The 24,272-nt window shown below is 40.8% G+C and overlaps 1 protein-coding gene across 1 annotated transcript in view; it reads left to right on the top strand.

The window, feature by feature from the left end:
- The window catches only part of LOC118415541 (A disintegrin and metalloproteinase with thrombospondin motifs 9-like), a 45,420-nt gene extending 41,779 nt beyond the window's left edge, over positions 1-3,641 (top strand). Inside the window, exon 18 of the mRNA XM_035820215.1 lies at positions 1,135-3,641. Coding sequence (XP_035676108.1) covers positions 1,135-1,317 — 183 coding nt within the window. The 3' untranslated portion in view covers positions 1,318-3,641. The remainder of the gene's footprint in view (positions 1-1,134) is intronic.
- The last annotated feature ends 20,631 nt before the right edge of the window (positions 3,642-24,272 follow it).

Genomic DNA, 24,272 nt, shown 5'->3' with positions numbered 1-24,272 from the left:
AAGCGGGTCTTTAGGACGGACAAGAGCGTTGCGTAACGTGTAACCTGGTTTGGAGAACAGGCTTACGTTATGTTTGGCATAGGCACGTTTGAGTCTCTCAGTTACACCTTTCATGTACGGGGGTACAGCGTAACTTGCGGGGCGTTGTTCCTTATCCCTTGTGTGACCGTCCTTATGGGCTTGTTTCTTGGAAGTACTTTCCCCCTCCTTGAGGGCCCATTCCGGGTAGCCACAGTGTCGGAGCGCAACCCTCACCTTTTCCTTCTCTGCCTCTCTCAGGGAGTGATCTTCTATAAGGGTGTTTGCTCTGTGCATGAGGGTCCTTACTATACCTAGCTTCTGTTGGACTGGGTGATTGGAAGACCACTGCAAATAGTCAGTATGTGTCTCTTTACGGAACACGTCGGTAGTGATGGAGTTGTCAGGTTTCCTGATCATCATAACGTCCAGCATGGGGAGACGGCGGTCATTCTCCCTCTCGATGGTGAATTTGATGCTGTCATGTTGCTTATTGATATGTTCAAAGAGTTCTTGTTCCATCATCACCACCAAGCCGATCGCAGACACCGTCGAGATTATCGACCAAGAACCACGCAAAGCACACAGAAAAGTTAAAGAAGCAGTTCACATCCAGCTGGAAGGCGCAAAGCTGAATCGGAATGATGGCTGGGAGCTGCCCAAGTCCTACTTACCCTTACTCCGGAAGGAGGCGGGGTGGGGGACAGAAGATCCACGCAAGTCTTGACCTAGTTCTCGCAACTCTCGCGAGAACTAGGTCACTCCGTGAACAAGATGGACTGGATAGCCATCGAAAATTTGGAGGTACGTTCTACTTACCTTTGATAAGTCACTGATTGACGAAAAATTCTATTAACTGTGAACATACGTGACTAATGAATCTCTTCAACAATTTAAATATGTGGTATGTAATGGCCCTCCATGATGTCTAACATTGGTTGACATTGCCTGACTATTTGCTGTTGTCTTACAGGGAAGATTTAAGTATTTGAAACATTATTTGAATCATCAAAATCTTCAGTACCTGTTCGTGTATCTGTATGCAACAATTTTACAATTCATGTAGGTTCACAGCCCTCTCATGCAGTTCCTAACTATTTGCTGTTATTCCCGCAGTGTTCCGTATCGTGCGGCGACGGTGAACAGACGAGACTCGTCCACTGCCAGCTGCCCAACGGTCAGATCCTGTCGGACCACGGGTGCGAAGTCCTGGACAAACCGCCCGACAAGCAGCCGTGCAGAAACCACCCCTGCCCGCGGGCGGCGCGCTGGAACAGAGGACCCTGGTCGACGGTATAGTCCCCACTTCCGTCTTGTCTCCCAGAGATATCCTATAACTTAAGGCACGACAGACATGCAGGGAACCAACACTGTTACAGGATTCACAATAGTCCCAATAAATCCCTGATGTTCAAAATCCCATATAATCTCATGTGGTAGCAACATTCTCAGTCAAAATTAATCTATAAAACTTGGTAACTTCAGTATGAGGTCTAAGTATGAAATCCTGCTTTTCATAGACTTTGTAGAATTGCAGTCAACAGCTCTAGTTTCTGAAATACGTTTGTGACTTATTGAGAATGTGAAAAAAATAACTTGCATTGCTATTACTTGGAGCAAATTCAAAAGGGATTCCTTAATTTTATTCATATGGGAGGAGCTATTCTGGCTATCGGGGGCTGTCTATATACAGCACCTTCTGGCTTAATATGTGTCATAAAGAATTCTAACCCCTGAGTCTTAAACAGTTTTGTTGGTTCCTTCTGCATGTCTGCTTCTGTTTCTTACTCCATAGAGTTTGGTTCACTGACTCTGCATTACAAGAAAGACTTCACATCAACGACCCAGACTATCTCTGACTTAAGCAACAAAACCAAAAGCTAGAAGCTATGTCCGTTCACAAGAAAGTTTCAGCTGCTGTGCTCTGTTTGTACAACAAATGAGTTGTGTTAATATTGTACTTATTAAAAGAAGTGGAGGAAAACATTTTTAATTTTGCATCAGTTCAGACTAATTTTCATCTGCCTGTTTCCACAAAATTCCACAAGCATGTTGACTTTGAGGTTTTTGCTGCTGTCGATGGCTCTTAATAATGGCATTGCACAAGCCTAGCTAGGAAGACAGTTGTTCCCTAGGTCTTCCAGGAGGCTTGTTGCAAAATGTGATGCAAAAGATCCACTGGAAACTGCAGAGAAAGCCCCAAAACTTCACTCTTCTTTGGTGGATTGTGATTACAATTATTACAATTACTTGTCTGCCAAAGGGAATGCCTTAAAGCAATTGTTGGTGGGTATTTTGAATTTCGAACATACCATTCTGTCAGTTGGACTGTCATCCACTTGAATTGGTACGATCCAAATTCAAAATGTCTACCAAGGATTGGTTTATGTCATTTGCAAATCATCAATAGCACATTTTTTCTCATTCGAAGTTCTTAAACATCAACTACATCTCTAAAGTTAAAATTTCCTGAGCTGCTGTGTACTTTAAATCTTTATTTATTACTGCAAACATTCCCAACGTTTGCACTGCCTCTTTTCCTCGATAAAACTGTATAAAATCTTTTTTTGTGACAAGCGTCAGTGAACCCAAGAATCTGAAGACTGTATAGAATTTATTTAATTCTTTTTTTACTTAATGATAATTTCAAATTTTGGATCAGTTGCTTGTTCGTGGATGCTAGCTATTTATGTTGTATAGCAAGTTGTGTTCCTTTTTCATCTCTGAATAATGATTCTATGGTACATCATTCTCCATGTTTGAAAATTGAGAAATCCGGAGTCGTGTTTATAATATTATCGCTTTTGTTGATGAGCCTGTTAAATTTTTTGTTGTTGTAAGATGTGAGACCTGTGGTGCTGGCCGGTGCTTGAATGTTTGTAAATATACGTACCCCAGAGAGGACGTAGTGAGTGAGTATACTATAAGACGTTACGTGTTTGTCAACGACTGAAGAAGACAGCTGATGACGTTCTCCTGGAAGATTCTGACTGAATTGGTGCTGCCGTCGTCCCTCCTAGACTACCTCGATGTTAATATTGTCCCCGACACGCCTCCCTACACCCAGCACGGGCCAAACATAGTCTCTGTTCGTTTGACAGATTTTTTGTAGGAAGAGTCATGAAGGAGGTCTTATTCGGTGACTTTTTTTGTTGTTATCTTAATCGATAACTGAAAGGAACCATTTGGAAATTTGTATGCCATCAGAAAACAATTTTATGTCAACATGGTTCGATTTTTTAGTTACATTTTCATAACAAAATGTGGTAGGTAATATGTTCAATTCTAGTTTTGAAGCATTTTTTTTCTTTCTAAATTCCTAGAATCATTTTTGACGGAAAGTGTGTTGAACTAACCATGACCTTGTCTGGCCTGACCTTCAGTAATTGTAATGACCTTCACCAGGAAGAGTTTTATTTAAATTTTTTGTTATTAAATTTTTTTTTGTCAAAGTTGGAGCTGTGCTCTACATGATTAATTTGTCAGTAAATGTGCTCTAATTGTCAAACCTTTTGTTAAATACATGATGGCAAAACTATTGTTCTGTATTGTGCTTATCACAAATTTTCTTGTGGCTTTGTTGCGTCCAGCAATATTAAAGTGTAAAAAAAATCATAAAAAAACATTCCAGTCTGTTTTCTTCTTCGTTATTTTAACTTTTGATAACCTTTGGGAACATTTGAAATGGTGCTAAATATACAACATTCCTCATTGTCTTGTCCGTCCACGTTCTACACGTACCAAACTTTTCGTTCCGTCAACTTTCGTTAGAATCTTTGAAACATTTTCCTATGAACTGGTGCTACATGTAACTTCACATTCAAGTCATTCCACTGATTTGGAAAAGAAATTACTTTCAGTTGATATTTTAACGTAAAACTTGTCACATCTGAAACCCCTTATGTCTTGTTGAAGTTTTATATTTACCTAATGCAGACTCTTCCAAGCCTAACTCAGGTGTCGCTAAAACCCCTCAGCTGGGTGTATGGAGGTTCTGTCAGGGGGTTTTGTGCGTTAAACATTTTCCCTTGGGCTGCACAACGTTCACTACTTGTTTTAATCTTCCCCTGCGTCCACACCTGATAGCCAGTACATGTTTGACACCAAAATGCCTCAGCATTCAAAGGGTTACATTTTAGTACAGGCTAGAAAGGCAGTTATTTTGCTTCTCACATAGTTCAGTTGGTGCAATTAACTCTCTTTTTGATAAGTTTTGAAAATGATTTGTGACACCGAAATGCCATTATGAAGTCAAATACAGCCAAGGAACACATTTCCGCTTGAGTGAAATGCTGAAAACATTTGACGTCTTGCTGAAAATAAATCTTAAAAGCACTTCTAGCAAAATTGGGTAAAAATTGCCCAGCCAAAATATTTTTTTTCAAAACCCCAAGAAGAGGACATGCCTGTGAAACAAGTAGCTGACTTTGTGCTGCCCGCTAGATGAGCTGATCACATGACCAACACCACCTGACAATGCAGGCCCTAGCCGCCGACATCCCTTGTGTAAAGTGTACAGAATCTGATGTTGAATTAAATATTTTTCGTACGAAGCATGCAGCGTGTTTCTCTCTTGTTGTCGTACCCAATATCAGGACAGGCAAACGAGTTACTTCTAGGTAGACTTGATGATTCTTAAGTTATTGTGGTTGCTATATTTCTGATATCTTTGATAACAATACTTAACAGTAGTTCAGTGATTATCAAACCAGCTTTTAGACCAAAGTTTCAGTTTGAGCTTTTTAGTGTAATTGACTGGCTTATATGGCAGGTTCTGGGACATTAGGCTTCACTTTTGTCCAGCTTTTGCTTTTCTTGTGGGAAAGGCCTCTTTGGGAAGCTGTCATACTTAATTGGGAGCCTGTATTAGTATATCTTCTGCACTTTTCCTGTTACAGCCTAGAAATGTATGGGAGTGTAGTTTTTAGTGAGCTCTATTTAGCTTAATATTTCATTTCTTTCATACAATACTGTAGGTTTGTCACAGGAGATGAGTTTCAGGCAAAAAGATAAATATAATGAAGGCAATAATGTTGAATATATTGCTACTTTGACTCTAATAGGGTTAGGAAATAGTCATAACCTATGAGAAATTTAGGCAAGCACACAAGATCAAACTTCATTTGTTGAACTTTATTTATATTACAACATCATTGTGATAGTTGAGAATATTCTTAATTATAGCTCAAGAAGTTGGTGCTAAAAATAATCACAAAACCTCATAGAAAATTTGAGCTGATAATGGTTTAGGAACAAGATTAACCATAAGCAGAAAAATCCGCATTCTACTCCCATTATACAATATCTATAATAGCCATAAGGAGCCAAATAAAGACTTTACTCAACATGCTGCTCAAGAATGGCCTGAAAAATTTATCATATCAACAGATAACATGGACTTTTTGCGGTGTTTTTTATTTCACTGTAGCAACATGCACTATAGTCTCTTACTGTTATGGAAAAATGTTCGCGGCGGTTTTAAATTCGCAGTGAAGTGGCCGCCGTGAAAACCGCGAAGTTCATTTAATCCACCGAGAACGTTTCTGCATTTACAGTACAGCATATTTCAGCCATCTCCCTCCCCATGCAACAATAGACTATTCCAAAATCACCCATGTGCAAAAATGGAACACTTTTCTTTAAAAGTCACTTCTACTAATGACACTTTAGCCCAAAATTCCCAGTGCAAGAATTTACTCTTCCAGTGCACCCCATGTCACATGCTGAACAAAAATCTTCAGCATGTGACTGAAAACAAAGGAACAAAATGGAACACAAGCTATCCCATCAGTCATTGCGGTAGCGGGTGGTATTAAAGATTTGAGTGATTTTTTTCTTTCTACGCTGCGTTCGACTTCATCACAACATATTGATAAAGTCCACAGTCAATTGTCAGTATTAGCGACGGAATGCCCGTGGATATTATCACTACATATTGATGACTGTAAGTGCAGGGTGTTTTGTGTATATTGTGCAACTTTTGTTATTGGTCACGCAACAGGAGCAGTGCAACTCTATTACTAATTAGTATTGTGTGCAATTCTAGCATTTGTCAGCTCCATTTGTACAGGAATGTGTCCACAGGAATGCTAGTTCACGCCACGGTAATGTTTGGAATGTTATTACCTAGGAAAAGCTATCCAGCCATTAATTACTTGGTAACAGGTGGGTCCTGCAGGCCCTCAGGAGTATTATTTTGCAAATAAACAATCAATATTATTCTAGGAAACAGCGACATTGTTACATGTGTCAGCCAAGTGGCTTTTTTGCGGGAGTCAATGTAAATAGTGTGTTATACATGTAATCAAACAGAAAAAAAACATGCAGATAAAGATTTATATCAATTATACTGTACTGGACAGCTCACAACATGGTTAGCAATTCATTTGAATTACAAGTTGAAATGTTTATGCCTCGAAGCGCAAAACTCCAAAATCAGCAAAAAAAAGTCTTCCTTGCAGGAATTTCCAGATGATCATTGGTTTGATGATTGATTGTAACTTTATTCAAATGTGTGCTAATATGAATATGTGACCAATAAATGCAAAGTTCTCAGTACACTTTTTTTCTTGCTCATTCAGCTGTCGATAAGTGCTAGAATTTGTGAGTCCCACAACAAAGAATAGTACAAGAAATATTACAAAGCTCTGTAGAAGCATCCGCACTGCCATAGACAGTAGATTTTATCATTACATAGATGAATCCGACGACCAAAGGCTTTATAGTATTAGTGACAGAATGGACGTTGGATTCATCAGTAGATCGATGAATCCCACGGCCGATCGCCAGTATAAGGGACGGAAGTGGCGTTGGATTCATCAGTAGATCGATGAATCCCACGGCCGATCGCCGGTATTAGGGACGGAAGTGGCGTTGGATTCATCAGTAGATCGATGAATCCCACGGCCGATCGCCAGTATTAGGGACGGAAGTGGCGTTGGATTCATCAGTAGATCGATGAATCTCACGGCCGATCGCCAGTATAAGGGACGGAAGTGGCGTTGGGTTCATCAGTAGATCGATGAATCTCACGGCCGATCGCCAGTATAAGGGGCGGAAGTGGCGTTGGATTCATCAGTAGATCGATGAATCCCACAGCACTATTGATTAATTCCATAGCTGTGGAATTCATCATCTAAGTGATGAATATCACAGCTGTGGAATTCATCATTTTCACAGCTGTGGAATTCATCATCTAAGTGATGAATATCACAGCTGTGGAATTCATCAATCCACGGTCTTCGGATATACCTGGATCTGAAGTACAAATGGACCAATCACAGATTGACAATTTAAAGACTGTGATTGGTCAAAAGATATCAGTAGATGTCCAGTAGTGATCTGATTGGTCGATAACTCAGTAGATGGCCAGTAGTTGAACAGTAGATGTCAGTAGTGATCTGATTGGTCAAACTATTCAGTAGATGGCAAGTAGTAGAACAGTAGAATTTTAGTACTGTTCTGACAGTAAAAGAACAGTAGATATAGGCGTAGTACTTGTCAGTAGTGGTTCAGTAGGACAGTAGAAGTCGATTTACTGAAAATCTACTAAAATTCTACTGTTAGTAGTCAATCAGTACTTAACAGTAGAGTTTCAGTACTGATGGTTTGCCAAGGGTGGGGCTAATTTATGTGGGGAGGGCACGGCGTGAGCAAGCCACATGTATACTGAACGCATTTCAAGGCCAGTTCCTATCTATACAGGTGATAACAACATCCAAATGCGTTGCCATTATTACCTGCATGTATGCAGGTATGGTTTTGATGCTGGTGGAAACTTTTCGGTAGCCGGGGATGTAGGGCGCTGTATCTCGTGAACGGATGGTGCGAGCACGACGATTTTTGGTACGTGGGTTGGGGGTGGTAGGCTGACACTCAGGTGTGATTTGGGGCCTCCTGGCGCTTGACCTTGACATTGAAGGTGGCATTTTTGGTGTTTTTGGGGCACTTTTGGCGCTGTGTGTCCGGAACGATACGCGCGATTGCGACGATTTTTGGTGCATGGGTGGGGGGTTGTTGCCTGTTGCCTAGGATTGACTTTGGGCCTTGTCGCGTTTGAACTTGACCCGGCAGGTCGAATTTTGTGTCCGGGAGGGGTGTTTCCGGAGTTATATCTTCTGAACGGCTGGTGCTGGCGCGATGATATTTGGCACATGTGTCGGCGGTTGCTGAATAATGCTCAATTTTGATTTTGGCGCCCTTGGTGCTTGAACTTGACATTTTAGGTTACCTTTTGTGCGGGCACGGGGCGTGCGCTGTATCTCCGGAACGCAAGGTGCCATTGTGTTGCCATTTGGTACGTGAGTTGTTTGTGGTGTCCTGGTGGTCAGGTTTGATTTTGGGCCTCCTAGTGCTTGAACTTGATACTGTATAGGTTGACCCTGTTTTAGTGTGGTTGGGGCATCCTCCCAATATCTGCTTGGTTTTAAAAACAGATTACGGTTGGGTGTAGAACCATCATCTGGCCTGGGCCACCTTCAATGTATCAGGTTACTTAGTGGCACTGACAGTTTGCCAGATGATGGGAGTGTGCCAGATTATATATCTGTTGGTCAGGTATAATTGGAGTTTGCTTATTACTCTTTGTGGTGTTTCTAGAGCTGTATAGTCCTGAGTTTTAAGTTCCGGTACAAGTTCCTTTACCCTGTTGGCAATCATGGTTGAACTTGAACTTAAACAGAAGAAGATGCAATTTTCTAATGTGGAGGAGAACTGTATAGAGTGTGGGCATAAGAGAAAGGTATGTGTATGATTTGTCCTGTGTTTCTTTTTGTTTCTTTGGTAATGCCATTTCCATACTGTATACAGGTAATTTGTTGTTTTGGGCTAGTCATATTCGCTTGGTTTTTGGGCCTGCTTAATCTATGGTACAGGCAGGGTTAAGTGGTGGAGGCTTAGCTTTGTTCTGTTTTAAATTCAGTATCGTTTGTTGCATTTTGTCGCGGCAAATATATGATGAAATTCCCCTTCTAAGCAACTGCTCATTGGTTTGTGGGGATGTTTGCTGGGTGTTTGCTTTGACTACAACAGCTTCTGAACTTTTCAAATTTAAAGCTTCCATTGCCAGCAGCTTGCCATCTATAAATGGGATTGACAAGGACATTTTTCATAGTAAATTATGCTGTTAAATTTGGCTTACATACTACAGGAGATTTAGGTTTGGGTTGGATGGATTGAATGAAAATATCATACCACCCTGGGGACTAACTGTTGCTGCTGCATGGGGGCTACCACTATTCATGTTGTCTAATGTCTATGGAACTACAGATAAAAGTATCATTGGTCAAATTATGCGAGTAACATTCCGATGTCAAGTGAATAACACCCCAGAAATAAATCTGAAATGAATATCATTGGAAGAACACAAACCAAGGAGACTTAGCAGCTGCATTAGGTCAGTACATTGAAATAGGAAGATATTAGTATATATCATGTGACAGAGTAACTACATGTGCATGGGCCATCTGAGACAAAAAAAGGTAGCGTCTCAACAACTTCAAAGTACTGTGGTTGGTTACATACTTAAGAAATCCAAAATAAGTAATGTTCATCCCTGTCCAAACTTACAAATTCAGAAAATGGAATTTCAGAGTCAGACTTTTGCATGGTGCACAACCAACACAGTAAAAAGCTCATTTTTCCAACCACGTACCACAGACAAAAAGGCAAAAATACACAATAGGTCTACAGAAACCCAATACATTTCATGCAGGCCTGAGGTCTACGAACTCTTGTTATGAGTAGCATTGTGCGAGTTGTCGAACAGCATGGCGCTCGGAGTGGCGTTCTGTTGGGGCAAAGATGACTTACCGATAACGTTTAGCGGCGATGCAAAGTGGCGACATGGCCATATGTAAACAATTTATCCATTGTGTTATCTCAGTGAACTACGTGGGGGATCACAAATGATCAGATATATGTCCTTTAGAAAAATAACCTCATGGAAAAACACCCAACTGTAAATTGGTCACCCTGGAAGAATTCTTGGCTGCAGACTTGTTTATTAAAGACGCTCGTACGGCGAGAAATCCTCAGAAGAAATATGATGCCACACAGAACTTGACGCAGACCGACTTTGATGTCTTCCAATTAAGGACAGCTTTTCACTTCCCGACCTGCGGGCTTTCCATAAAACAGCATTATTAACAAATCGACCGTAAACTGGTAACCTTACGTTACTAGTTATGATGTAGTGTTCAAGACATCTAAATCAACATGGAGAAATGCCACCTCCTGTCCACATATATGTACACAGTCATGGTCTACCCCCTTTACATTTCCTGATTACTGAAACAGGTTACAATTTAGAGCTAGCCTTTAGTCTAGAGTAGACACATACTGTGATGATATATATTGTTCTACACTGTTTGTTCCCTTTCATGTTACCTGCAATTAGCCCTCGGGCAAGAATTAGTAATGAACAATTACTATCAGTTAGACTCCATTCTCTCTTCTGTTCCTCCTCATGATCGCCCGTGTGTGCGTACGTGTGAGCTGCATTGTGACAGTATTTTGAGACCCTTAACAGCTTCCCTAGGTACCGGAGCAGAGCTCATTTGTGTTTCTCATGTTTTGAACCTGCCATGGCCATGATTTTGGGTGACAGGCTACCCTTATTTTGTCTGACTAATACACATGTATTAATAATGCAGATTAAAAAAAAAAACATGATGATGTTATTGTCTGTAACCATTGAAACTGTCAGCCCCTGCTGCGTTCTGTTGAGTCAGCTGCAGCTCCAGTTATCAGCTGTTGAAAACATGTGCTTCTGGAGTTCCCACTTCCTCCTGTTTTCCTGGTGACAGACTGGAAAAGTGCCAGGGAGAAGTTGGCATTGATATTATTTAAGGAAGGAGAAGTGAAGGAAGAAGAACCAAAGAGTAAAGTTGCACTGTGTCTATAACTAAGAGATCTTTATTTCTTCTTGCCCATATGGGCTAAATGCAGTGATTCAATAGTATTACATGGAATACTAGCAGGGGAACAGATAGACAAACAAAACATCTGGAGCTATGCTATCACTATAACTATTGTTTACATGCCTCTTCCTTCTTCTTAAAACAAGTGTATACGAACTAGTTTTTGTTGTACAATGTTGTCTGTTGTTGTCATTATACGTTAAACTTTGTACATCGTGAATGCTCCTCTCTATGTCATGGAAGCTCGTCTGTGTCAGTTAATATGCCATTATATATATATTATAGTACAATGCTAAACTTTATTTCAACACGCAAAAGTACACACGACTCAAATTTTCGATGACCATTGTCGCCTTCTTTAGGACCAATACTGATGACTACTCGCTTCAGAGCGTAAACTCGCGAGAGTTATACATGTATACAGGCACGTAACACAGCTCCTCACTATATAGGTCACTTGACTTTTGTGTAACTTTGAGGTATGCACACTCTATTATGTTGTTGGTGTAAGACTATGTGTTATGCCTACAGGCCATTGTAGTAATGAGGTCAGGCAGATAGAGGCTAACACATGTAACAGGCCTCCGTTACTTCCTTGTGTGACTCATCCAACCTTAAGAAAGGCTAGATACTGACACAGTTCATTTGTCATGGTCAGCAAACCTTGCAAAAAGTAGATTTAGGCAAAGAGTTACCACTGACAAAAGACAAGTGAGCCTTGCAAAGATTTGCTACATGTCATTTACTAGACTAGTACATGTAGTGTGATGTACTTAGTACATTTTTGATGCAATGTTGAGTGAGCTTAATTGGCAAAAGGCCAGAAACTTGGAAACATGCCATTTGTTTGTCACAAGACATGCTGGCAAATACATGTAGACTTTTTTAAATATCCTTACACAATGCAGTTCTGCTTCAGGATTATGCAAGTATGCACATATAAGCTGCTTATTATATACTGTATAATGTATATACATATATAATTGATTGAAAAAGGAAAGGATGCTAATCCACAACTGTATGTACAGATTATAGTTCTAATCTTATGTTTTGTGTTCCAGGGGGATTTGACATGTCTTGCAAAGTGCGCTGCAGAAAGAACCAGAAGAGATGCAGATGACTATCCACAGTCAGGAGGTAAGTTTGGCGTACAATCATGTACTTCTTAATAAGCTATAAAATCATTACCCTTTATTTATGGAAACTCGGCTCTCCCTTCTCCCAGTAGAAGCTTGGACCAAACACATGACCAAAAGGGCATTTCTTCTTAAATCTATGCTAAATTAATGCTATTGTGTTACTGTAACAATTCTAAGTTTGGAATGAGATATCACAATGATACAACACTTCATATGTGTAGCATTAGTCTAGCTGCTTAACAAGTCATTTTGATAGTATTTTAATGGATACAAATGCAACAGTAACAGTAACTACTACATTTTTGTACTTTAAGACTTTGAAAGTAACTTTCCATTGAATCAAAGATAGCTGAAACTTTCATTTTCGTTTTACAAATCTATTGTTATTTTCATTTGATACACATGTAACAGTGAAGGTCATGCTGATTTCTTTCTCTGAATAGGCTGTTACATACCAGTTACTGATGTACTGAATGTGTATTTACCGTTTTGTAGCATGTGAGCCCTGGCCATTTCCTGGTCAGGACTATACCCACGTCCCAGCCTCCCCCATCAATCTCAGAGAAGTGGAAAGAATCACAGGCGACTGCACAGTCAATAGTGTTGACATGAAATGTGAAGGTGTGACTGTCAGGTGGAGAGCTGCAGCACAAGGTAAGAATGTGCTAGAGAAAAGGACTAGTATTAGACATTTTCCCACTATTTTCCAATTCCCTTATTTCCTTATAATGTTTCTACATATTCTTAAGGCCACACCAATCCATTTACTTGGTTATCAAACATTTGGAAGCAAAAACAGCAAGAGGACACAATGAAAACATGCAGAGGGCTTGGCAGAAAACTCGTATTTGATTGAACTAACTCCCTGAAACTGTGTGCACTATTAGTTAATGTACAGACTTTGCCCTCCAACTCTGTTTTCATGTTGAACTTTATCCTTCAGGTCTGAATTATTTATGATATGAGAACCAAGAAATTAATATTTCAAATTTTGGAAAAATTTGAGTGTGTTTTATTTTTTATACAAACAGGACTCCGTGACCTGCGAGGTTTCCAGGCCAGCATTTTAAGGCCAGGTTTTGAGGACTGTTACCAGCTCATCATTCCTGAAGGAGTAGATGAAGCAGATGGGGAGGTAAGGTTTCCACATATTCCTGCTTTGACTTTTTATGTTGTTGTCAAAACAAAACAAAAACATTTCTGACATGCTGTAAAAGATTTCTGACATGTTCTAATTCAAAATCCTTTCCACACTTTTCAGGGTATAGGCCTGGGGTAGTGTCCATCTACATTTCTATAGCCTTTGGGCCACACATGTCCTGGGCCGAGTGCTAGGCAGAGAAAGCTATTTTTTCAACTCTTTTTGTGTGATCCCATCAGAATCTGAGCCCCGACCTTGTGAATGCAAGATGAACAATCTACCCTAGTACCCCCTTTCTATATAAAGGCCATTTCACCAAATATGTTACAATTAAGTCATACACCAAGTTCCAATTTACCAAATTAAAGATGACTGGTGATCTTTCTCTCTTCCTAGACCATCTACAACCACACGTTCTTCCCCATCTTCCCTGGAGGAAGCTACTTTGTGTCTGTCTACTCCCTGCCAATGAACTACGATAGTCCAGAGGAGGCACCACCTGCCAGGATCACTGTATCACCCAGGAGTAAGTTTTTCCTCAGAGTCGTTAAAAATCATACTGTTATGCATCTTTCGCTTGTTTATGTGCATAAACGGCATAATGCACATAGTTATGTACTGTATGTACAAGCTCCATTGGATTGTACTGTCATTCACCTGCTGTGGTGGGGTCTTTTATGTGCTTGAGGTGTGGTTCTCCTCAAACAGGGAACTTCCATTTAATTTAGGGCCATCCCAAAATGAAGCTGAAATGCATGCCATTCTTAAAGGCACAATGTAGCAGCATATCTGGGGGCTTGAACCTCTGTGCTTTGAGCCAAACACTCTACCTTACGCTATGCGGCACGGTGACCACAACTCTCAGTCAACAACCCTAACCATGCACAAGACCACCTTGTTAGCTTCTTGTCATCTTGATCACCATGTTCCGATGTTGTAATGAAATTAGTTGACTTTTTTCATCATCTTCACGCTCATGCAGCCTGCACAGAAGTCCATGCAGATGACCCATCCACCTGTGGACCAGGTACGATCACTTCTCCATTTCTTCTGTTATGTGCCTGTCTATAATCATATGTAGTGCCAGTAAATGCCTTTTTAAATATCTTCTACTTCTCATTCTATGAAAAACAACATTTTGTAACTTGCAACTTAACATTCAATTCAAACTATTTTTTTTAAAAAGGATCATGGATCCCACAAAACATCAACATCAATGTCACAGGGAGAACAGTGGATGTCAACTTTCCAGTTGCTCCAGATGAATATGGAATTACTACATATCATATCTTAATAAGCAACATGATATGCGAAGAATCTGACTTCAACTGTGAGACATGGAGAGACAACTGTGATGGACTAACAGCCAATGATTTGCCTGATGGTCCATATAAACCTGTTGCTAAGGTACAAGTTAGAAATCTGCTATAATTACTCTCTATATCTGATACCTGGTCTTTCACCCCGGCCAAGTAGTGTGTGTTGGTGGCCTTGCCTGAGGAACTAGAAGCCATGTGTTTGTTCCCGGCTGTGTCACTCACCCAACACGCACACTACCAGAGAGGGTGGCAGTCCTTCAGATGGGACGTTAAGCCTTGGTCCACTGTTAATTGTGCTTGTCAAAAAGAGCAAGGGGAATTTCCCCGGTACAATGAACCTGTAGATACTGTAAATAGCGTCTGTCTTCTCTGTCACGACAAGAGGAAGATTAGCTGTTCAGTGAGCTGTAAAGCTGGATCAATATCACTTTCAATTTGACCTTAGATTGAAAATTTTATTTTTTTATGTTGGATGCCCCTTGCAAAGCATTTTTTAATACATTTCTGACGTACATGTAAGAGTACAATCAACAAAGGTTACTTTGTTTCATCAAGATTCTGATATAGAAAAAAGTAAGACACAAAATAATAATTGGAAGTTATAGATAACTTTGCTTGTCATATTTACGCTCTTTGTTATGGTATTCCGTGACTTCATTTGTTGTGGACAATTTTTTAAGGAATAATGTTTCTTATTTCCCTTCAGCCTTCTGACAGCCAAGTTGTGGATGTTCACTACAATGAACTGCCCCCAAGAAAATACCTCTTTGAGGTATGTTGATACTATATGAGTCGCTGTCTTACTTGCTTATGTTGAGTACTGATCATGAATGCTCTGGTCTCGAGATGACTGCCCATACGTCTTTGTCACTCATTGCCGATTGTGATTAATTAATTTTGAATGAATGATTAACTATTTATTTTCTTAGTTTAGTGACACCCAAAAATATATTAGTTACTATAACAATTGAATGATACTGACTTGAATAAGACTGACTTGAGTGATTCAAGCAAACAAGACCTTCATAGAATACTTTCAGAATTTAAAGATTAATTTTAATATAATGATTAAGAACGTAATGACAAATGGATTTAAATGAAGCATTCCTCTGTTCATCTATCCTTACCATCTTCCTTCCTTATAAGGTCCGAGGAAGTGCTGGGAGGAGAACTTGCCCAACTGTTTTTGAAGTATCAGGTAAGGTAATATTAATCATTCATTCTACACAAAAGTCTGGCTATCTGATCTTATGTTGTATATTTGTAAGCTTTTCTTTTCCACATTCAATTCCTTTAGTCTCATAGCAAAATATCTGAGGACTTGTAACTAGTTTGTATTGACTGATATGCAGTGAGGAAGAACCATTAGACTACATGTACAATGTACATTTGTGCAATGATTAATGACAGTCATTTTAAGGAATTTGACTCTAAATGTTCATTGTTGGCTTTTTCGAAAGTGGCCTCAGTGTTTACAAAGTTTTGGCACAAAATTAGCCCCAACATTAATCTTTTTTTTGATATAATATAACATCCAGACTGGGCCCCTCCTGTGGACTCCATCACCATCACAGAGAACATGTGGAACTGCAGCGCGGCTGTCTCCTTCCCTGCTGATGACAGGGTACCCTCCTACAGGGTCTGCATGGATGGGGACTGTGTCTCAGTAAATGTAAGTTTGAACCTTTGTTTATGTTTGATTGTACATTGCATATCCCGAGGAACAATATTCGAAAGCGTAATATAATACAATGCAGCTTGGATGTTGATGTCATATCTTCATTCAATTATTGGGACTCCGATGGTTACACTAGTGCTCGGTCCAAAGAGTCAGATTAATAGTCCAGGAGGAGATTCTCCTGCAGAAGAGGCATAGCAAATGAGAATCCTGAATTTAAAATAGTTTGATGTCTCCCAATCATTTTTTGGTATGATGTTCTATGGTCCAGCTGGGACATCATGGCTGGAGGGTGCTGTAAGGAAATTCATATAAATTTGTTAATCATGGCCAAAATATAAGACTATTAAATCCCCGCGAACTTCAGTACATTTACAGTAATTTACAACATGGCCCCAAAGAGCATGTGTCATTTGTGTCACAGGAAAGACATGAAGTCCTGGACATCATCCTATTCAGTGGAATTACCTGGGTTCTTCATTGGTCCCCTACAACTCTCCCATTTTATTATTGTGTTCTACCCACAGCATGGCGCTGGTGGAAGTGTCAGTCACACCTTTCAACTGCTGCCGTACCATGACTATCAAGTCAAGGTTAGTTTCCTCTTTCATCCTCCACAGTGACTGCTTTCTTCATTTTGGATCCAATGATGAGCTTAAGACTCCAGTGTGACCACAAGAGTTTTGGATGAGCCTGTCCTGGCTGTGTTTCATTAGCCTGGGTACCTTCCAGTTTGGTCCATCATTTATTATAGTCGCATCTCTGTTTTTCCGTCTGGTAACTTGGATATCTCTAATGTCAGGAATATTAAATTCTCATCCAAATTTTGGACAAGGGCATTGATTGGTCCTATCCTGGTAGTTGTTCATTCCAATGTTCGCTTCTGCTCCCCAAGAAACTTTAAATGGTTGAAAATGAAACTGATTCCTGTATTTGAATAGGTGTTGGAATGCCTATTCAAAGGAGTAACCTAGAGCCCATTCCTTAATTGGATCATTGATTGACAAAAAGGTTTGAATGTACAGTCTCCCATATGCAGACTTGTAGATCTACTACCAAGATGGTACCCAGACTAGTGTTTCATAGTTTTTTTGTCACAGTATACTAACACTAGACCACAATAATATATTGTGTCTATTGTTGTTGGCATCCGTCTGTCTCGGAAGACAATGGTAGGCGGACGGGTTTAAGGCGACCCGTCTGCCTGGCCTGCACTTGGGTTTTTAAGGTGAAGGAGGGGTGTGCACGTCCTTCTCCACCCTCTCGTCCACTGGCGCACTAGTCCTACAGGGGCAACTGTATGCAACGTGTAAGACGGCCCCAGCAGATGCAGGTTTGTTGTTTGGAGTTTCCGTCTCCTAGGAGGACTTCCGACCAAGGATGCAAGGGGTTCCTCCTACCCCTGACTCATGTGTCATGGCGGGTGCGTCATGCCCGAACATGCCCCTATGGCCTGTCACCACCACAAAGGCCTGTCACTGCCACTAGCCGCAGCTATGTACTCATCTACACCTGAGTTAGGTGAGGAAAGTCGTGTAAAGTGCCTTTCCCAAGGGCACAAGATCGGTGACACGGCAAGCGGATTTGAACCCCGGACCTCTCGGGCCTGAGACCAACGCGCTCCCGATCGTGCCACGCGGTCCCACACAATATATTGTGGCTATTGTACATGTATCTTTAATAGACGTCTCAAGTAACTGGTCTTTGTTTCTTAACAGGTGTCAGATGGCCGGTATGCAGACGCCAGAAACACAACGAAGGCTTTCAAAAGCATGCAAGGTAACAGGCTGAAAAATTTAGTTTTGTTTTTTACCATTTCTTATGTGTTCAAAAATAACTGAAAGGTAATGTTGCTCAAAGTAGAGAGAATTAGCACAATGATTATTACAAATACAGTAGAAGCCGTTTGATTTCACACCCATTTGTCAGCATATTTTGTGCAATTACCTGTGTGGTGCAACAAAGCATACACCGCACCACTATGGGATTTTGAAATTCTGTGCAATCAACAGAACTGTGCAATAAACCGGTGTGCAATTAACGGGCTTCTACTGTGAACAAAAAAAAGATGGTCAGGAATAGTGGTGCGTACCGGTTCGCCGAACCGGAATTGGACTTGCTATAACTTTCGGTTCAAGTCCGGTTAAAACCGGAACGTAGAAAACCGTTTTTTTGGAAAACCGGAAATCTCTTTCTTGTTGTATACTTATATCATCTAAAACAACACTAGATACCTATGTTACTTTATTAACTGCACCCGACGGGCCCGAAAATAACTGTATGTTTGCGAAAATAGATTGTCCTACCACCATATGAGCGGGCTATTAGCACATGGTCGCGCCACCGTCCGCACGGAAACCTTCTTTCAAAATCCGGCAACGCGGCAAAAATGACTGGTTCATTTGAGTAATTTCACCCATGAAAATAACGTCTGTGATTTTGTTTATCTCCTGGTGTGGGTTTTAGAAGTCCCATACCTTCTGATAAATGAGAAATTTCCCGAGAAAAACCAGTTATAACCAAGGACAAATCACCCGCGCTTGTTGTCACGTTTGTCGCTTGTCGAGCTACTTCACTAAAATCATGGGCGAGCAGTTTGTTAAAAAGAAACACAGACACCTTTATTTAAATAAATATTATGAAGTCATAAACTTATTTTATATTCCTTTCCTTTAAATCTGTAAAGAATAAACTTACAATTCATTTGTAAGGTTAAATGTAGAGAATAATGAAACCGCACGCATCGCTTCTACCCGCATTACAGTAGGCTATCCCAATGACCCGTACTGACCTCGCAAGCGCCATGCTGAAATTTCGGGCCGTCAAAACACAAGCCGAAAAGGCCACATTCTACCGTGATTTCCCGACAATTATCATTGAAAATCAATGTTGCTACACCTTTGAAAATGACGCAGTAGTCTTCGGCAATATTTTTTATCGCATGCGGCCCGGTCGAGAGTGGTCGCGGTCGCCGTATACGCTAGCTAGGGGACCTCGCATAGCCGGGCAAGTCGCTTAATGCTTGTGTTGATGCGGAAAAATTTAGCGGCCGTCAAAAACCGGACTCATAAGTCCGGACCTGAACCGGAATCTCTGGACTCGAGTCTGGACCTGAACCGGAATGTGAGCTCCGGTACGCACCACTAGTCAGGAATGAGTTCAGCAAATATTGGATGAATATGATTGACGTGTTTGTTTCAGGATTCACTCCAAACATCACCAGCTGGGTTGTCACTGCCAACGATGATAGCTACGTCATTTCCATGACTTTCAAGTCTCCATCATGTATCCAGGAATACACCGTCAATGTTTGCCAAACAGCAGACATCAGGACATTACATTTATGCATGCCAGAGGAGACCCAAGCAACGGTAGGTGCCCCAAATAATCTATGTCATACCATTTCTCAAATGAATGTAACTGTCTGTTAATGGTAATGCCAACAATCTTGCAACAGCGTAACAAGTTTTGCAATACAATTGAGTGATGTTTAACAATGGGCAAAGTCAACCTAGTGCTGCCTTGTCTGTTCAAGGATTATCCATTTTTGATTGATTGAATTTCGTAATTCATCTACATGTATTGCTCTTTGGAAAGATATTGAGAACGGGAAAAATGCTTTGTCACAAAATGTCACACGATTTATAACAAAAAAATTATCTCACTTTTACAGAGAGAAGCAGATGAAGGATTTCCTTGGGTCACTTTGGATGTCCCGTTGGAGTCTGATGTGATGGCAAGGTGGACGTCAGTTTATTTGAAGGTAAACGTATCAGCTGAATTTTGTTTCAATGTTCATTTCCAGCCTTCTAAGGATTCCCCTCAGTGTGGCATAATGGTTATGGGATTTGGCTCAGAACCTAGAGGTCCTGGGTTTGATCCTCAAATGACATGCCCCAATGTTGGACCATCAATGGGAAAGGTTTTGTACACTATTTTTTACACTACGCCACTATGGTGTGATACCCACTGGGCCTCTTGGCTTGTTTTTGGTCTAAAAGGTGTCCTGCATGTAACACTGATGAGGACACACACAGGTTTAGTGTACCAATATTCATGTACATTGAAGAACTGTCACAGTGCCTTTGCCAAAAAGAATTGTTAATTGTTTTCCTTTTCCCCTCTCTAATCCATCATCATGGTGGAAATTAAGATGACAATGAGTTCAAATGAAGACTCGTCTGTCTTGGTAGAATCCAATCAGTTGTTCAACACTCGTTCCAACAATTCACCATAAATTTTTAGTAGATCTCGCCGCCCTTCATCAGATGACTGATTCACTGGGCTGACGATGCTGAAGTCAGAAATGACATCTGGGGCAAATAAACTGCGACTAAATCGTGATGGTGGTAGATTCCGCCTTCCCGCCACTTCTGATTCGCTCCTAACATCACTTCGGACTTCTGGAACATCAGCCCAGTGAATCAGTCACCTGATGAAGGATGACGAGATTGACTGAAAATTCATGGTGTTTCCTGTGTTGGAACAAGGATCAAAAGCATTCAACTAAAGACAATGAGTTATATATAAAAATTATATGAAAAAAGTACATGACATTTCCATCCTATAGGTAAGAAACTCACTGTATCAAATCTATTGTTGCTGTAGATGAAGGCAGCCAACATGGAAAATGCACCTGAAGTTGTCACCACGATCGAACTAGGTAACAATTTATAGTTTTCAATCAGAAACTTTCATAGGTTTTGTAAGGTATATTTGTACAATTCTGAACATGATTTCAGCACTTAGTACAATGTAATAGAAATGGTTTTAGGAATTGAAAAAGATAGACAGATTATTTGAGATTTATTTCAGGTATCTCCGTGTAGAAATCATTACTTTTTAAAATTTTTAATCCCCCATTCAACAGAACAATCAACCACACCAAGAAGTCCTCCCACGTCTCCCAGCAGTACCCCAGCTGCCGTATCTTCTACCTACCGTCCTGCCATTAATGACAGCTGGAAGATCGGCGCTGCAGCAGGGGGCGTGGCAGCTGCAGTTGCCTTGGCGATCATACTGCTGTGCTGCTGGAAACACCCTCAGCGTATGTATGATTATAAATTAGAGTATAATGTGCAGGGTTCGAAATACACATACTTAACTTGCAGTTTGCACATAATTTTTGAGATTTGCACGTAAAAATATTCTGAACTTGCAATATTGCATGTTGAAAATACCTGGCCAGAGTTAAAATACTGAGGCCACGATGCCTTTGTTTGTCTGACGGGGATCGTCACCGGTCGTCAGCAGGTGTTATAAACAATCAAATTTGGCTTTACTGCAAACGTACATGCTGATTACGTGGATATCTTTCCAAAACTTGAAGTTCTGTATAATATTTTTCATGTGCCGATTTCAGTCCGTCAAAAGTGACAGAATGGGCAAATTTCTTTTTCATCCTGAGCAGCAAAATTCCGCCAAAGGACGAAAAGATGGATGCCCGCTAGAACATTGCAGTAAAGACTAGTTGTATTTTGCATGTAAATTTTTCAGATTGCACTTAAAATTTTTGCCAACTTGCAATTTTGCATGTAGCAATAAAAAAGTATTTCGATCCCTGATGTGCTTTATCATGGAAGCTCATCTGTGTCGGTAGTACTCATTGTACAATGCTAAACTTCCAACACAAAGGTATACACAGATAGATTTTTCAACGACCACCGTTGCCTTCTTCAGGATCATTACTCAGATGACCTATCACTCCAGAACGTGAACTGGTGAGAGTTACAATGTATAGACATGTATTAACATGTGATCTTCGGATATGTGGCGTCGGCAATTGGCCAAACATGCCAGCAAGTTTATAAAGCCTACCGCGCGTAGCGTCTCTGTTCAGTGATGACAGGAGTGCCCTGATGTATATGGCCTCCTTTATACCTCTTACAAATCCTGTTCAGTGTGCAGTATTTTGACTTTGTCCAGTGTAACTTTATGGCCAGGTGATCAATTTGGATGTGTTGAGAGATGAACTGGGGTGTCGTGAAGTGAACGACCCCCGTGAGGGCTAAGCCTCCCAAAATTTTGTTTGGGGGTTCAGTTTTTTTAAATAAATGAGTCTACAGAAATGGAAAAATGTTTGAATCTAAATTTTTTATATGTAGGTTTCCGGATACGAAAGCTCTGCAGTGACACTGACAACAACAACTTTCAACCAGCAGCAGGCAGATATTTTCCATCTGTCAACACTTTGACAGGTAAGAAACCTACTTATTAGTCTACTTTTAAGTACCCACATTAAGTATCTGTAAAGCAAAGCAGCATAGTTGGTAAGATTGAATGAATTAATGAACAAATGAATGATCCTTTTTTTGTGAGATTCTAGTCTTCCAGAACTTACTAATATATAGATAGATATGATAGCTTTACTGTAAATTGATGCTCTATTTGGCTAAGTCACAGGCACACAAATATAACTTGTCATAAAGTACATACAGTGACAGGACTTAATAATCGAAAACATGAGTTCTACAAACATTGATAATCCTTTGAATAGTGACAAACTGTCCACTTAATCCGGATTTTACAACACTTCATATATCTTTCTCCTGTCGGTGGTAGTCTTGGACAGTTTTGAATGTATTATGATTACTAATGAAGTATTAATCTAAAACATATTTCTGATTTTGTCTTTTGCTGTTGTTCTTGTGCAGCTTCCCTGCCAGACATCCGGCCGAAGACAGTCCTGCTGCTGGCCTCCTACGACTGTGTGGAGCACAGGACTGTGGTGCTCAGCTTTGCAGCCTACCTGCAAAGGGAGTGCCACTGTCAGGTAAGAAGCTTGGGTGTGGCAATAACTAACTCTAGATTTGTTCGTTTGAACCTTTATTTATTCATGAGGAGCTCAAATCAGCCTGCAGGCAGCTTTTCATTGAGGTCATGAGGGAGGTAAGGGTCAGATCAAATATGAGATACAGATTACATCTAGTCCTAGTAAATCAATCAAAATATATCATTACATGTACAAAGTACAAAAACACATTGTAGAGCGAAAACTCAGGGTTCATAGTCCGTGTCCGTTTGTTTTGGTCATTTATTTTACTTCAAGAGTCTTTTAAAGCAGGTCAGATTTGGAGCGGTATGTGTGTCTGGCAGTAGGAACGTGCCAGACATTGGGTCCACGGTAGGCTATTGATCTTGTAGCTTGTGGTATGCCTGGAAATGTCTTACTAAAAACAGCTCATATTTTTTCCCTGTTTGTAAAGAACTACAGACACTAGATAAGGCCCTAATGCACTGACTATGGATGACATCCTCTGTAGACCCCAAAATTAATGCGGGAGAGCGAAAAATAAGAATCCAGCCCAAAAGTGCCGCTAACAACAGGACTACAATGCTGGTATTGCGAATTGAACCAGAGAACACTAGAAGCCATGAGTTTAGTTATAATGGCTGTGTTGGAAAGGGTTGCAGTTCTTTGGACACTTGCTGTTTTGTACAACTGTTGGTTTGCTATATTTGGGTGGGATTGCGCCCCCCGGCGGAATCCCAGGGGATTGCATCCGAGAGTGAGTGGCCTCGCACTGGTCCCAAGGTCCCTTGCGCCGCAGGCAGAGCTCGCAGGGGGTCTCCAACCAAACACAACCGGAGGCAAACACTGCCTCTTTCGATTCATAATTCGTTTCAAATGCTAGGCGCCGGAAAGCGCAAGACGCGCAAACCTCAGAGGTATAGCGATGACGACTTCCTTGAGGACTTATCTGACCTGGAGTCGGTCTCCCGTGCTTTGTCCAGGGCCAGTTTCAGGGACCGGGTAGCGGACGAAATTTTGAATCCTAGCCGCGACATTCAGGACATCTAGTTGGACATCCACAGGCTGGAGGGAACCTCGTCAGCTCAAGCCATTCCTCCCTCCCAGCTCACCCCTGACGTACAACCCCTGACGTACAACTGTTGGTTTCTATATTTTCAGGTGATTTTGGACCTACACAAGGCAGAGGACATCTTCAAAAAGGGTCCCATGGACTGGCTGGTGAATCACATCCGCGATGCAGACTATGTCATCGTCATCTGTTCTGTGGGAACCAAGTTCAAAGGTGGGCCGACACCAAGTTATTC

Source organism: Branchiostoma floridae, chromosome 5 (genome assembly GCF_000003815.2).
Source record: "Branchiostoma floridae strain S238N-H82 chromosome 5, Bfl_VNyyK, whole genome shotgun sequence".
In the NCBI taxonomy this organism is placed as follows: Eukaryota; Metazoa; Chordata; class Leptocardii; order Amphioxiformes; family Branchiostomatidae; genus Branchiostoma; species Branchiostoma floridae.
The sequence above is the reverse complement of the archived record's forward strand: the minus strand, read 5'-3'. Positions and strand labels throughout refer to the sequence as shown.